The sequence below is a fragment of the Pipistrellus hanaki genome, assembly GCF_964339955.1.
Source record: "Pipistrellus hanaki genome assembly, chromosome: 8".
Classification (NCBI taxonomy): Eukaryota; Metazoa; Chordata; class Mammalia; order Chiroptera; family Vespertilionidae; genus Pipistrellus; species Pipistrellus hanaki.
Genome location: NC_140510.1, coordinates 63,631,252 through 63,646,897, shown reverse-complemented (window position 1 = coordinate 63,646,897; position 15,646 = coordinate 63,631,252). Strand labels below are relative to the sequence as shown.

Genomic DNA, 15,646 nt, shown 5'->3' with positions numbered 1-15,646 from the left:
GAGCAAACAGTGCTTGGGTACTTTCTGTTGCTTCTCCAGCTTCCACCTCCAATTTTCTCTGCTCAGCTGTGTACTGAGGGGAGTTGTCCCATTTGGAGTATAACTATGGTTCTCTTGCATCCTGGCTTTTAAACATTTTTATTATTATTATTATTTATTATTTTTGAATCAGCCATGGGGTACACAGACAAGATGCTGGCAGGGAAAAAAGACAGCCAGGTCAATATCAGAATCCACATTACTGACTTTTCCTTTTGCATCAGGCTCCAATATAGCTCTGTGTGATACTGCTACTGGCCTGCCTTTCTTTAAAAGGTTAGTATTTTGTTCATTATGAATTTTTGAAATTAGTTTTTATTTTTAAAAATATCGCATTATAATATTTTATCATGATTACTGAGTTTTTGATGCATCCCTAAATTTTATGCCCAAGGTGAGTGCCTCGCTTGCCTCACCCTAGTTCCAGCCCATGGAGGGTAGTAAGTAAGCGTCTGGCTGCTTCCTGGCAGTCCTTTTGCAGGGACTTGTATGTTTGTCTGTCAGTCTACCTGTATGTTTGTCTGTCATCAGCAGGCTCTCTCAGCTCTCTCTCTCTGCTTCCAATGATTCCTCTTTCTCCTCAGTTTTCGGGCCTAGGAAGAGTAGCAGCCCCTCAGTCTTGCCAGCTCTTGTGCCTATCCTTGTTGTCCTTGTTGGTTTCTTTAAATGCTGCTCAGACTTGCAAATAGTCTATTGTATTTTCTTTAATCGCCCACGGTGAGCAGGCCACCTGCTTCCTATCAGGACCTTGGCAGCCAAATAAACATTGATGCCCATTTTATGAACTAATATACATTCTAAAAATAGGTGTTTTTGAACAGTTTTATAAGGCTCTTAGTGACAGATATTTATAAGGGAGACATGTTATTTGTTAATTAATTCATTTGTTGGAATTTAGAATATAGAACATAGTTTATCCAAAGAAGATAAGAAAGGAGGGTTAAGGAAGAAGATACTTTATTTTCAACTAAAGTTAAGAAAGGCTTATCTCTAGGTGTTTGGCACCATTTATGTGTATTTACAATGAAACATAATTTTAAAAACTCAGATAAATGTGCTGGATGGTATCACACACATAAAAATACCTCTTATACCCTTTGTGAAAAAATAAATGTCAAGGTGTGTTGTACTAGGTTCCACGGGCCACATGCATCTCAGATTTGGGCAAAGCTCACCTTCACACTGACACTTCCTTGGAGCTTGAGCTGCAGTCGGATCATGTCCACCTCTTCCATTGTGCAGAGCTGGTTAAGCTCAGAGACTTTCTTGGACATCTCGTCGATTGCTACTTCAATAGGATTCAGTTCTGTGCTCCACTGGCTTATGACTTGGATTCTCTTCTTCACATAGGGAAACAAGTGACTGGCTGCCAGGAGCAACACGAAAGAATGGGAAGGCTGAGGGTGAGTGCAGAGTCAGGGGTCCCCTGAAGGTAGAGACCACCCTATAGGATGTTTGTTTTTTTTTTGTACACAACTCATTTGTCCTGCTTGTTTTATGTGCATATGAGTTATTGCTTGTCCCGTGTGCCATATGCTCTCCCTCCTCTTAGCATCTGCCCCAGCTACCTTCGCCTGCCAGTTTCTTCCACACCTTCCTAGCCATGTTCTCATTCTCAGGGCTGGATAAAAGCTAAATCTTGAGTCATTCAACATTAAAAAGATTATATCTTCCACCACAATTTTCAGTTCAAATAGAAACTACCCTAAGGCACAAAGGTCATGGTGTCTGTGTCTTGGGAAGGCCACTCTTCTCTCTCCCTGAATTTACACTCAGTTACTTCAAGATTACAAGCTCTCAGAATTGTGTGTTTTGGGGCAAGATGCCCAAGTCGCTCTGGAAGGATGGTTCCTCATCTATAAAATGAGTGCAGCGGATGGTCACCATCCCTTCCATATTTATAGAATGCTTAAATAAATACTGAATGGCCTATGTTATAGTAGCTTTGTTTTAGATTTTTTTTTATTTTTATTAAAAAGGTTCTGGAAAAGTTTACTAAAGGAGAATGTTCCCCCTAGTTTGGATGTCACTGCTATTTGTCTGTCTGTTGCATAATCCAGGATTGCTCATCTCTCACACAGCTTAGGTATCACTCGTCCAGAATGTACTTGCTCATCTTTCCCCTCAGTCTACCTTAGGAGTCCCCCTCCTGTGCTCCCATTTCATTTCCCATGCTGTGCTCACCTGAAATTCTTGCTTTACTTAGCTCTTTCGTCTACCAGACTATGAGCATCTTGAGGGCAAGACTCGTGTTTTATTTCTTTGAATCGCCAGTATAGTGCCCGACATCTACGGTAGTAGGCACTTGTTGAAAGTTTGTTGACTAGCTCACAAAATAGATTTAGAAGGTACTGGAAGGGATGGTGACCATCCGCTGCACTCATTTTACAGATGAGGAACCATCCTTCCAGAGAGACTTAGGCATCTAGGCATCTTGCCCCAAAACACACAATTCTGAGAGCTTGTAATCTTGAAGTAACTGAGTGTAAATTCAGGGAGAGAGAAGAGTGGCCTTCCCAAGACACGGAAACCATGACCTTTGTGACTAAGTTCTACAGGGAAGGGATTAGTAAAGTAACTACTGACAATTTCTCTTCTGGTTGACTTCTCAAGGGTGTCCTTCTTGACAGATTGTAAGGAAGGGGAAATCCTCTCTTCCTGGCAAATGTCCATGGTGGCACATTCGGGGCACTCGTCTGCCAGAGTGAAAGGTGTGGATTTTAACTTCTCCATCCCCGTGAAGGGCCTACACCTACTTGTCAGGACGGTCCTGCGCTTGCACTGCTCCTCCACGCCACCATGCTTCTTGCCCGACAGCGTGAAGGGCGTCTCAAACACAAAGCGGTTGATGTTGTGATGCATTTCAAAATCCGTCTTCCGGTCCTCTATTTCCTTTTCCTCAAAGAATGGCGTCACATAGGTCACCTGGATATAGGCATATTTGGGGTCCAAATCCTTCGGGTTTACCTATATGAACATAGGATGGTGAAAGAAAGAGTGGTGAGCCTAAGGTACTTTGGAAAGAAAGGCAGGGAGCTCTGTGTTCCCTCAGCTGGAACCCTAGGTTGGGGGGGAGGGGTGCTAAAGGGGCGGAGGAGCTGCCCTGTCCCCTAGGAGAAAAATGGGCATTATATCATCATAGAAGAGTAGCTGCCTGGACTGTGGTCAGGCAGCCAGACCGCGGTGGAGGTAGGCTTGGAGCCAGCTGGCCGAGTAGCCGAGGCTCTTCGAAACATAAGCCAGCTTTTCCTGCCCTGTCTTCTGAAACACTCTTCTACCAACCTGTGTTTTGAAGACCTGCCATTCTCTAAACACATTTGCCCCTTGCGTGCCCCTGTCACTGTCTGTACTGGGCTGTTCAATATGCCCTTTGCTTCCAGCAAACACCTCCTCACTCTGCAATTTCCAGCTCAAACATCATCTCCTCTGGGAAGCACTGCCCTCATGAGAAGGAGCTGGTCAGGGAGCCCCTTTTCCGAGCTTTCCCTGTCTGACTTGTTGTGTCTCCATGGCACTTCACTGCACTTTATTAAAGTAGCTGTTTGCAGACATCATTCTCTTCTCAGCTCCACGTGAACTGGGAGATCTTGGAAAAACAGTCTTTGTACCCCAGCTCCTAGCTCTGGGGATGGCATGCAGTAGGTGCTTAACAGAGGTTGGCTAAAGGACTTAAAACATATGAGAGGATTCTGAATAATATAACCAGAGGATGTAAGCATTGGCTTTCTGGAACCACCAGAAGATTAATTAGATATCCACAGGTTAATACAATGTAACTGGCAAGTCTGCTTTTATCACAGAGAATAGATGTCAAAATTGGTATGACTCAGGAAGACCTCCCAGTCCGAAGAAATACATTTTTGCTTTTTCTCCAAGTCCACCACTGGGCCCAGTCACTTTAATTCTTTGGGTGCTATACAAGTGCAAATAACTGATGGGAAAAATAGGGAACTTAGAAGTTACTTCAATAAACACATAATGTTTTGCCAAAAATAATCACCAGTCAACCAACCAATAAACAAACAGGCAAACACCCAAAATGAATATTAATTTTCCTCTACCTTGTTGGAATCCTGTATTATCTTCACGTTGTCTGCTCCGAATTTATCTGCATACAGCTTGAGCAGTCTTTGGGAAATCTCCGACAGACCTGTCAGCTTAGGCTCTTTATAAATAAACTCTTTACCTTCTTCTTCTTCAAAAAAACCCTATGGAAGATACATAAGAAGCCACCAATTTTATCAAAAATTGTACATCACGAGCAAAACAAAAGTTGTTTATTCAGTCTTTTGGTTGTCACCCAAGCCACTAACTAGAACCCTATAAAGTCAAAATCAGAGAAAAGCCAAGTGAGGAAAAAAATATCATGCTTGAATCAGTCATTAATGGAAACACTCCCTTCACCAGACTAAAGAACCTTATGGGATATCTTAAAATATTTTCTCTATTTGTAGAAATCAATGGTAATACCTATCTGCTGTATTACCATTGATTTCTACAAATGGTAATAATAGAAATCAATATTTATACCGTATTTTCCGGTGTATAAGATGACTACTGTGTTCTAGTAAAAAGCCTGCTCAGATTGGCCAGAGTCAGAGAGGCGGTCTATTAAAAAAAGAACTGGTGTTGCCTCGGAAGTGGGGGGTAGTCTTGTACAGCGAATATAGGCCTAAACCTATGTTTTAACTGTAAAAATTAGGGGGTAGTCTTATACGACGGAAAATACGGCATTTTGGGGGAAGGATGCCCTCATGTGGCAGTTTGGGGTAGAACACAGAGTCTGGAATAATTGGAATTTTTTCAAAGAGCAGTGTCATTTTTAACTAGGTCTTCTCGAAGTCTTCGAAGCTAGTACAGGAAACCCTGAGGGGCACGGAAAGGTATCTACGTGGGTGGATATGCATCCACATCACCTTAAAGAGCTGCAGCTCCAATATTGTAATCACAGAAATTGCATGTGGTAGGCTCCCAAGTACTGTTATTTAAAAAAATAACTTTCCAGTAAGTCTGGGGCCTGATGCAACTTGGCTATATGCAATTTCATCATTCAATTTGCTTTCCTAGTAGATCTTCATTTTTTCCAAAATTAGACCCTTAGAATAGAAAATAGTAAAGCAACCAATTGTGCCATCATTTTTATGCCATAGGAGCAAGTAGGTCTTAGCTTCTATTAATTTACCTGTCTGGTTTGAAATAGGGGGAGAGAAATATTCCTTTATCTGCGGATAACTAAGTGAGGTAATCTTTATAATTCCTTCCCTTTGAAGAGACACAGGGCATTTTTCCTGTGGGACACGTGGCCTTTGACTACTAGGTTAAGTCTAGAGTTAAGATTCCAAGTGTGTCTGGTTTCCTCTGACTCAGAATTTACCTCAAGGGTATGGCTGTTGACAGCCAGCCGAAGACAATGGAGTTCACAAAGAATCTTAGCTGTATTTTTAAAAAACTGTTATTTTTGACTATTTAAATAAGATTCTTTATTTATAAAAGACATGGATGAAATGTTCCCATGCCAGATCTTTCACAGCCAACGTGAGTGAGAATAATAATTAAACTCACATCTGTATGGTGCCTTTGTACTTGAAGGCACTATCATTCATGTACACTTGACAATCATGAACAGGGTACTTTGCATGATAAGAGGTACACCACTGTATATTTGTAGAAGCCAAGGAACAGGCACATTTGCCAGCACAGATCTTGTCAAGCATGAAATTAATGGTCTGTTTCCTTATGCATTTCCCTAAATGACTTTGGGCTTTTCAAAGTCAGGAAAGTGTCTTGTTCATCATGGTATGTGTAGTGTTTAGCATGATGCCTGGTCTTCAGAGGGATGTCATTTTACATTTGTTAAATTAGTAAACTGAAGAATAAAACAGTTCTAGTGGGCATACATCCTAAAAAGGTATGTGTGCACCAGGTATAAATAGAAAATACTGTATTACTTTAAAGAACAGTTTTTAATTGAACAATGTATTTGAGAAAGATTCAAGACCAAACACAGATGATTATGAGTAACATGACCCTCAATTGCAAAAAAAAAAAAAAAGAAAAAAAAAAAAGTGATGCATGATTGCTGAAAGCATGAAAAGTAGCTCCCTGCTGTTCCTCTAGACTTTGTAGTGGTGGTGAGGTCTGGCCCCATTCCCACATGACTTTCAGCTGCTGTTTTTCTGTCTTTGTGGAGTTTTGTTTTATTCAAGGTCAGAAGTTAGTGGCTAACATTGACAGACTGACACATCACAGAAAGAAGACTTCTGAGGTTATCGACCAGAATCCCCCCAAGGCAATAGCTAAAGCAACATTTACAACTTCCATTCCAGTGAGAAAAATGTCTCCAAGTCCCAGGAAAATATTTTCTCACCACACTGTGAAAACCATCACAAAGAGACATTTTCACTGTGAATTCGTGCTCCTCACAACTTTCTGAATTCAGAATTAGAAGGAGTGTGGGAAGCAAGATTTTATTGTTATTACTATGACCTCTGTGGTCTTGGTCATGACCTGTGACTTTCTTTCTAGGTCTGGAGGATGGGAAATATCAATAGACTCAGAAATCTATGGAGAGGTCCTAAGGACAGTGTCTGGGACACACAGGCCCTTGGTGAATGTCACCTATCATGAGGAGAATGAGGAGGATGTCAATAAAAAAAAGTTTGTGTCAGTAAAGCAATTTGAGTTCTTATTCATACGCAGGGAAATAGCTTGAATGAGTTTTGAGAAGTTAAAAAATACATACCTTCAGCTTCTCTTGCATAAAAACTATACTTTCCTTATTAGAAAAGTCTACTGATGCTCATTTCAATATTTTGGTATGGGATTGATCAGAAAGAAATGGTGATTAAAATCTATCTATATCTATCTATAGATATAAACCTAGCATGGAGATAAAAACCTCTTGAGGCTGTTTTATAAAACCACTAAAATGAAGCTGGATTAACAGAATAAAGTATTTCATCTGCTGTTTGCCAGGGTTGTAAGAGCGTTTGCAGCCAGAGAAATAGCAGTTCTGAAAATGTTGGCAATGCGTGCTTACCTTTTACCCAAGGAAACCATCAAAGCCAAGCCCACTGAACCATGGCCCACTTCAATTTCAGCTCTGTCTATGAAATAAATGATTCATAAACAGGGACAAAAGGTGACGAGGACCCAGGGACAGTTTTTCTTTTGTATTAACTACAAGGTCATGAGTGCACTGCGTTTCAAGGCAACAGGAAATGTGACCTCTGCATTTCTTTTGCTAGTTTCATTTTTTAAAATGTCGTTTTACAATGCAATAAAAACCTTAATCTGTCTTATTCTCAGGAAACAGCACACATTCTACTTAAACAAGGACTTTGAGTCAGTAGAGTTAACTTGCATGGATTATGAAACTCTAATAGATTATGATAAAAACTAGATGCCAAGTGCATAAAATTCATGCACAGAGGGTGGCTCCTCAGCCCAGCTGGCACCCTCCCCAATCTGGGACCCTTGAGAGATGTTTGACTTAACATCCCTCTTGCAATCCCGGATGACTGGCTCCTAACTACTTGCCTGCCTGCCTGCCTGATTGGCCCTAACCCCTCTGCCTGCAGACCTGTTTAACCCTACCTTGCCCCCCTGCCAGCCTGATCACCCCCAACTGCCCTCCCCTGCCAGCCTGATCACTCCTAACTGCCTTGGCCCCCACCACCATTGTTTTGTCTGAAAAGAAGTCAGATGTCTGGAAGATAGCTGGTCGACCCAGTGTAATTAGCACATTATTCTTTTATTAGTATAGATAGATTATATAGGATAGGATTGCTTAAATTAGCCAGAGGAGATGCTCTTGGCAGACAAAAAAAACATAATCCCTATATTTGGACTGATAGCCAGCCATATGCACTATACTGCCAAATCAGTCATTAAAAAATTGAATCAATTTTTTACACCTTACACCAAACAGCTGTTGCCCTTAAAACTCCTCCTAGATTTGGTTCTGATTGGTTGGTTTCTATGCCAGTTAGTGTCAAAAGCTCTGCCTCTTAGCAGCCATTGGCTCCTCATACTTCACCCAGATTTGGTTCTGATAGGTCAGTTTCTATGCTAGTCAGCATCAGAAGCCCCGCCTTCTAGGCAGCCATTGGCTCCTTGTACTTCACCCAGATTTGGTACTGATTATTTGGTTTCTATGCTAATCAGTGTCAAAAGCTCCGCCCCCCTTGACAGCCATTGGTTCTTCACAATTCACCCAGATTTGGTTCTGACTGGTCAGTTTCTATGCCAGTGGGCGTCTCCGGGCCTACCTCTAGGCCTTATAGAGGAAGGGCTGATCAGCAATTGCCTCCGGCTGCTAGTGAGCTGGCTGAATTGCTGACCTCTGGGAGAAAGACAGAGGCTTGGCTGCTGGCAAGGCCGGGAAACAGAAGCAGGGTCTAAATAGTTACCCTGCTTCTGTTTCCCCGGCCTTGCCAGCAGCCACTGCTGAAGCTGGTCAGCCCTTCCTCTCTCTCTCTCTTTAAGAGGTCAGCAGTTCAGCCCACTTGCCTGCTGCATGCACAGCAGGGCATTCAGTCCAGGCTGCTGGCAAACAGGCTGAACTGCTGACGTCTGGGAGAGAGAGAGAGAGAGAGAGAGAGAGGCTTGGCTGTTGGTGAGGCCCAGAGAGAGAAGCAGGGTCTGATCACTCTGCTTTTCTCTGGGCCTCGCCAGCAGCCTCCTGCTGCTGTTGCTGCTGATCAGCCCTGCCTCTCTCTTTTTGAGATGTCAGCAATTCAGCCTGCTTGTCTGCTGCATGTGCAGCCTGTCATTCGGTCGAGCCTTCAGTCATTGTGGATGTTATAAGCCTGACTCTTTATATATATAGAGAGATAAACTGACAATAAACTGACACCTAAAATTATTGACCCCCTTGATATTTTTGCAGATACTTCTGAATTTTGCAATGTTCTTGAATCACTATTGGGATGTCAGATATAAATGCTCCCAATGTTACATTCGATTGATTCCAAGGTCGTAAAGGAATGCATTTAAAGAGGAATCAGTGAGTAAAAGATGGGTCAGAAAATATTAATAATGGGCTAAATGCCAAGAGAAGAAAAGCTACAAGAATTCAGAGAGATGGTTCCATATACATATAAACTCAATTACATATAAATGTTGTCTACATCAGTGACTTTCATATGGATGGGATGTCAGAAAGTTGTATCATATCCCCAACTATACATGCACCATTCCTCCTCGCCCAATCCCTTTTGTATTAAGGTTCTGAGATGCATGGTTGAGCATGGTTGAGAATCAAGAAATCTACATTCTTTGGTGAATGGAATAAAATTCCTCAGGCCTTTCACTTAACTCATTCCAGGGGCATCTGCTGTTTTCAGGTTTGCAATGGGCACTCACTCGCTTGCTTTCATGCTAAATATCAGAGCCTAAGGATTTTATTGATGACAGTTGATGTTTGATTACTACTGCTGCTCATTATTCTGTAAGTGAATATTTCAGGGACCCTTTGGAGCTGCTTTCTATAGGCTGTTCTATGTAAAATTCCCATAGGCAATGATATCAGATGTTGCATCAGAAAATTCATGTTATGCAAGACTTGTGTTTTTAAAGTTCTAACTTGTTTTGTCATGTCTGACTTATTGCAGACATCATATTAACTACTTTAGTCAGTACTGTAAAATGCAAGCATCAGGCTAGCTGGGATCCTACAAGATTTACCCAAAGGACTTTGTGGAGGCAACAAAGGGTCTATTGTATATGCTATTTGCATAATCTTTGAAACATGATTACAAGACATGTCAATCTGGATATTAAAAGATGAACTTACATGGACATAAAGTATCATCATAAAAAGGAATTATTGTTGACCATGGGGATTATGCTAATCAAGTAGTCAGGACTTTATCTTAGATCTTTGGAACCTTCATTCTGCACATGTTTGGGGCACTGTACAAACTTATTTGGTATTTCCTTATCATCAAACGTGAAGTGAAGTGCACTGTCTGCTCCTGTCCAATGTACTAGTGCCCATCTTCATTTGGGTTCTTGGGGCAGGCATCTGAACATCATTTGAACAATGATGACCAAGGTTCCACATTGCTGCTTATAAGAATGACCTCCATTAGTCTCCCTAGGTCAGGGATGGCTGGGGTTTGAACTTATAGAGGACCCGCTTAGGCACATACTCAGGTCTTCAGATTCACAGGCCATTTTGCCCTTTAATAAAATATCAAATTGAAATTTTTAACAAAAGACAATTGGGAAGTCTGGCAACATTAAATAGAAAGCCAGGTGCACAATCAGCACACTTTATAGAGAAATCTGAAAAAAGAACAAAGTTAAGTCATTTGAAAATAGCTCTCCCAATCCTTCCCCGTTGCCCCCTCAGTCTATTTAGTATAGGGATTTTCAAGTATTCTTTTAGTAGGTGAGTTAAGGACCCATGGCCCCGAATTTATAAGTGAAGGTGGAAAATACTGATGTGGTATGGATGTGGGAAGGGACTTAAAGAATTACAAAAAAGTATGTACCAGACAAGCAGAGTTGAATGTGGACAACATGTGGATATTGCAAGAATTTGTCTTTCTACTTTAATCAACAATAATTATGTTGAACCACATGAAGTTGCTGTCTTTTCCCCAGGAAAGTATGGTTAAATATGGGCAATTTCATATGGTTCCAAAGAATACAAAGGAAATTCTGTGTCACAGAGTTATAGGTACCGGCATGTTATTTCTGTGTTTGCTTGTTCTCCAGATTTCTTACATTGATTCTTTCTGCATCTCAGGAGACTTAACCTGACCTCCTGAGTAAAGATTTAGTCTATTGTTTATCTTCTGTGTTGGGAATTAATACCATTACCTTTGAGAATGCTCAGAGCCATTGCAATAGAGAACCCTGTTTCTCTACAATATTCATTTGGAAAAGGGCAGGCTCTTTTAGGAACATGGGAAGGTGCCCATCAATGGCCACCACTCCAAGTTTTAAAATTCTGAGCACCCCCATGCTCTCCTTCAATAGCCAGATCACAGTGACCTAAAGTGAGCAGGCAATATTCAATACTGAGTCTACTATCCATATGTGGTGCCCATATTTATCTGTGTGAGTGTGTGTGCATGTATGTAGGTTTTTAGACTACATCTACTGTAGTGCAGAAGATATTATATATGAAAAATAAAGGATACATTTTTGTAATTCAGATACCTGGAGTAAACACAGTTTAGTTCGAGGAAGCAGGATGACTCCCAAATGAACAGAAGCAGGATTATCTCACCTTTGTACAAAATGTTGATTGTCACAAAAAAGTTAAGGTTCAGTAAAACCATACAGAAGGAAGTGTGAGAATTTTTAGAGCATGCAAATGGAGCAAGAAAGAGAGAACTTACCACAGCCTGGAACAGTCAATACCAAAAGAAGAAAAAAGTAAACATCTGCATTAAAATATGGTTGGAAAGAAGACTAATTCATTTCCACCTGTTCAGTAGCCAGCATCTTAGGCATTGGTTGGAGAAACTACCAGGTAGGCAATCTGGTTTTCATGATCAGAATATCAATGGCAGTCATTGAAAAGATCATTTGAAGGACTTTAGACTCAAATGCAGGCTGGTTGACTGCATCTGTATGTCTCTTCTAAGCTGCCATTCATTCCCTGGAGACTTTTTTTCCCTATAGCCTTCAACTTCCACATCCCCTTTCTGATGCGGTTTTCTGCTATTTTTCTTGCTAATGTTTCAACAAGGTAAAAAATGTTTAGTTTTTGTTTCTTGTTCACTTTCAAGAAATCCCTTCCATTTCTCTTTCCTCCTCTCCTGCAGATCTGTACATTTCTCTGTCCCCAACATAGTCTATCATTTCAGAGAGTTCAGATTCTTTTCCAGAGACCTCCTAAATATATAAATTTAGCTTCTTTCTGTAGACCATCTCCCCACATCTGTTCCTCATACCACCAGCTTTCTCTGATGTTGCCATGCTGTGGGAAAACCTGAGCTGGATCAATTTCTTTTAATTTTTAAGAAACTTTATTGATTTCAGAGAGGAAGAAAGAGGAAAATAGAGAGAGAGAGAGAGAGAGAGAGAGAGAGAGAGAGAGAGAGAGAGAGAGAGAGAGAAACGTAAATGATGCAAGAGAATCATTGATTGGCTGCCTCCTACACACCCCTACTGGGGACTGAGCCCACAACCTAGGCATGTGCCCTTGACCAGAATAAAACCAGGACTCCTTAGTTGCAGTCTGATGCTCTATCCACTGAGCCAAACCAGCTAGGGCTGGATCAATTTCTTTATGGTAAGTGGTTATTCAGAGACATTTTCCTTTCTAGGTAGAGACTAATTCAGAAATTAGTTTTCAAGCTGTCTTCGGTGACTAGAGGAAAATATCTATTTTTTTCTAGAGACTTTAATTGGAAATGATCTAGAATGACCATGCTGCATATGACTCCTTAGGAAATTCTGAGGAGAATAAGAGCTATGTGCAATAGTGCCTTACATGGTGGAGGGAGAAAAAAACAAAACAAAACAAAACAAAAAACAAAACAAAAACAGAAACAAGGGGCTGAGAGTCATTCCACCTGTGAAAAAACAAGAATGGAATGTTCATCCACAGAGTCATAGTCTAAAGTAGGGGTGTCGAACTCAATCAGAGAAGGGGCCAAAATCTAAAATCCAGCCTAAATCGCGGGCCGAATGGTTTACTGAACAGTCATAAACTGACAATGTCATAAACTGACAGCAGAGTGCAGTGATGACAGCGCGGTGTGGGCCACATTGCAAGGCCTGGCGGGCTGGATTTGGCCCGCGAGCCTTGTGTTTGACACATGTGGTCTAAAGTATGTCTGCTGAAATATTAGAGTGTTATAAACCTCCCTGAAAAGAACAAGATGGTTCCTGGGTCTATCCCACTTAAAGCACCAGTCAGAGATATTCGGAATTAATATGTAACACATTCACTTTACTTTCAGGCAAGTGCTATGGCTAGCTAATATTTTCCTTCTTGTTCATTGTGTATGTAGTCAACTGAGAAAGGGAACTTTAAAATTACATTGACCTGTAATACAGGAAACAATAGTGTTCTGCATAAAAGTAGTGATAATTTGAAAGTAGGGGAAAAGAAAATGCATGATTATAAAGTCTAAAGTTTATGGCTTTGATATGGTGGAGCCCCTAGAAATTATTTATTTTTTAGAAAGCTATGAATTTCATTTCTTAAAACATGTTGAATTTGACTTTGATATTGAGGCAAACCTATAATTAAAATATTTTGGGGGTGAAATGGGAAGAAGACACTGAAAAATAAATGCCTTTCTTCTCCAAGAAGTTAGAAATCACTGTTTAAACTCAGTCTGTATTAAAAGCCATGGAGTTCTTGACCCAGTACCTTCCTATGAACAAACATATAGACTCACACCCAGAGAAACACTCAAACATACCTAGACACATCCATACTCACACACCCTCAATCCTTTGGCACATTGAGTTAGATGTCTTATAACTTTTCAGATGAAAGGCAGCATGACCTGCTCAATAGAAATTCTCAGGTCATGCTGCCTCTAGTGAACTTACCTGCCCATAAAATGCCACGCGGTAGTACCGACCAAACAGTCGCTTCTCTGAATTTACCACCTCCGCAACTTTCAGATAGGACCGGTGAATGTCGTAGTAAAGATCCGATAATTTCTGAAACCATAAATCAAAGGGTCTCAAGTGATGGTACCCACATAAACAACAGGGAGTTTCTGCTTTTGAAAATAATAAGCAATGGACCCATTGAAAGTAGAATGTTGTCACTAATGTCTGGGTTTTGAAAACATACTTTGAAGTCTCTCTGCTTCTCAAAGACAGCAATGATGGGCTTGTTGACATCGGCGATGAGCTCGTATCTCTCAGACTTCCAGAGAAACTCCACACACATGTATAGCTGCTCCACCAGGATATGCTGCAGTTCCTCAAACCAAAGCAAGATCTTTTATGATTGCCATTATAGCTCATCACTGAAGCTTAACTTCAAAACAGCTGCATTGTCAATTTTTTTCATGGTGGGATCTCTGAGTTCCCTATTTTTGTTATTAACATTTACATTTAGCCAGCAAGGGATGGTGATGTCATCTGGATTATGCCCTTTTCCTCACTCCCATCCCCTGGTCAATTCCTTAATCTTGCCGATTTAAATCTAAGAAATGCCTTCAATTTGCCTAGTTCTTTCCATTCTCACTGTCCCCAACTTCCATTGAACCCTTGCTCACTCTGAGACCCCTGCAGAGTCTTCTAGATAATCTGTCTTCCCACTCTGATTTTTCCTCTGTGATGCTCTCCAGTCATTCTTTCTACAACATGAATATGATCCTGAGATCTCCCCAAACCTTGGTGGGACACTCACTTTATCAACTGCTGTCCCAACTCTCTAGCATGGCATTCAAAGAGCTCCAGAGTCCAGGACGAGCCTTTGTGGCAGAGGCCCTCTCTCAGTGCCCCGATGTTGACTTTGCATGGCTATATCAGACCATACCACACCATATTTAGGATACATTCTCACCTTCCCATTTTTGCCTATTTTGTTTGTTGCCACACCTATCAGAATGTTATTTTTTATTGACACCTTTGAGTCCTTTTAAATGTCAAGACCCAGTGCCAAAGTTTGAAAAACTTTTATGTCCCATCTATCTCCATCCCAATTACATTCTCATAAAAAAAGTTCTCTTTTAATTGTAGCCACATATAATGCCTGGAGTTATAGTTAATTAGAGGCCTAGCACGTGAAATCTCGAGAGACCCAAACCCTCTGCACCTGAGTAGCTTGCTGCCAAGAGCCATTACACCTCTGCTCCATGCACCTCCTGGTGACCTGGTTGTTTGGTCATTCTGGCGTTTCGGCATTATGGCCACTGGCCTTTTGTAATATAGATGAGTCTCAGACTGGCTATTACCCACCCTGAAGGAAGTTTGTTTTTCTCAAGGTTCTAAACTCTTTGAGAGCAAGAATTATGCCTGATTTATCCATCTCCCACCTTTAATTTAATGCTTCACATATATTAGTGGTTTAATGAATATTCAATTGAACCCAATGATATATTTTCTAAAGCAGGTGGGTAATATTATTAGAATGATTCTAACAATGTCTTTTAAGAAACATTTTTAAACGTTATTTGAAACAGCTAATACAAATATGTAGTTGCATTCACTGTTTACTTGCAAAGTACATTACATTTATGTAGAACTACATGTAAAAATTTCATTAGATCTATCCCCAAATTAGCTTTCTGTATTCTTACTTTCAATCTATAGTATGTAATAAGATTTTTAAAAATTAACTTGTGTAATATTTTACTTACTTGATGAGGGAAGCTCTGTTTCTTCACCAGAATTGCTGCTAAGTTATTTCCAGTTAGAAAGACTTTTTATCAGTGAAGGAAAAAACCCCATGGTTTGCATACCAGAAGGTTTTTTTTTTGTTTGTTTTGTTTTTGCAGAAACTAGTGAGCCCCTCTCTCAAATATATTTGCAAATGAACTTTCTAATGTATTTTTTAAGTTATGACCAGCTCACAAAAATTTCAGCATCCCTTACCACATTTACCAAAGGACCAGAGATTTGGTATTTTATAGATGAGCTGATTATATATATTGGGTCCATCTCAGAGAAGTAA

The 15,646-nt window shown here is 40.6% G+C and overlaps 1 protein-coding gene across 8 annotated transcripts in view; it reads right to left on the bottom strand.

The window, feature by feature from the left end:
* The window catches only part of DOCK10 (dedicator of cytokinesis 10), a 208,063-nt gene that overhangs the window by 5,794 nt on the left and 186,623 nt on the right, over positions 1-15,646 (bottom strand). For 4 of the 8 annotated variants that reach the window (XM_084891376.1, XM_084891375.1, XM_084891374.1 and 1 more), the window contains exons 49-53: positions 13,817-13,948; positions 13,567-13,680; positions 4,101-4,247; positions 2,796-3,006; positions 1,215-1,405 (exon numbers count right to left, since the gene is read on the bottom strand). In XM_084891376.1, the coding sequence (XP_084747502.1) occupies positions 1,215-1,405; positions 2,796-3,006; positions 4,101-4,247; positions 13,567-13,680; positions 13,817-13,948 (795 nt within the window). The remainder of the gene's footprint in view (positions 1-1,214; positions 1,406-2,795; positions 3,007-4,100; positions 4,248-13,566; positions 13,681-13,816; positions 13,949-15,646) is intronic. The other 4 variants (XM_084891377.1, XM_084891380.1, XM_084891373.1 and 1 more) reach the window with 1 other exon arrangement.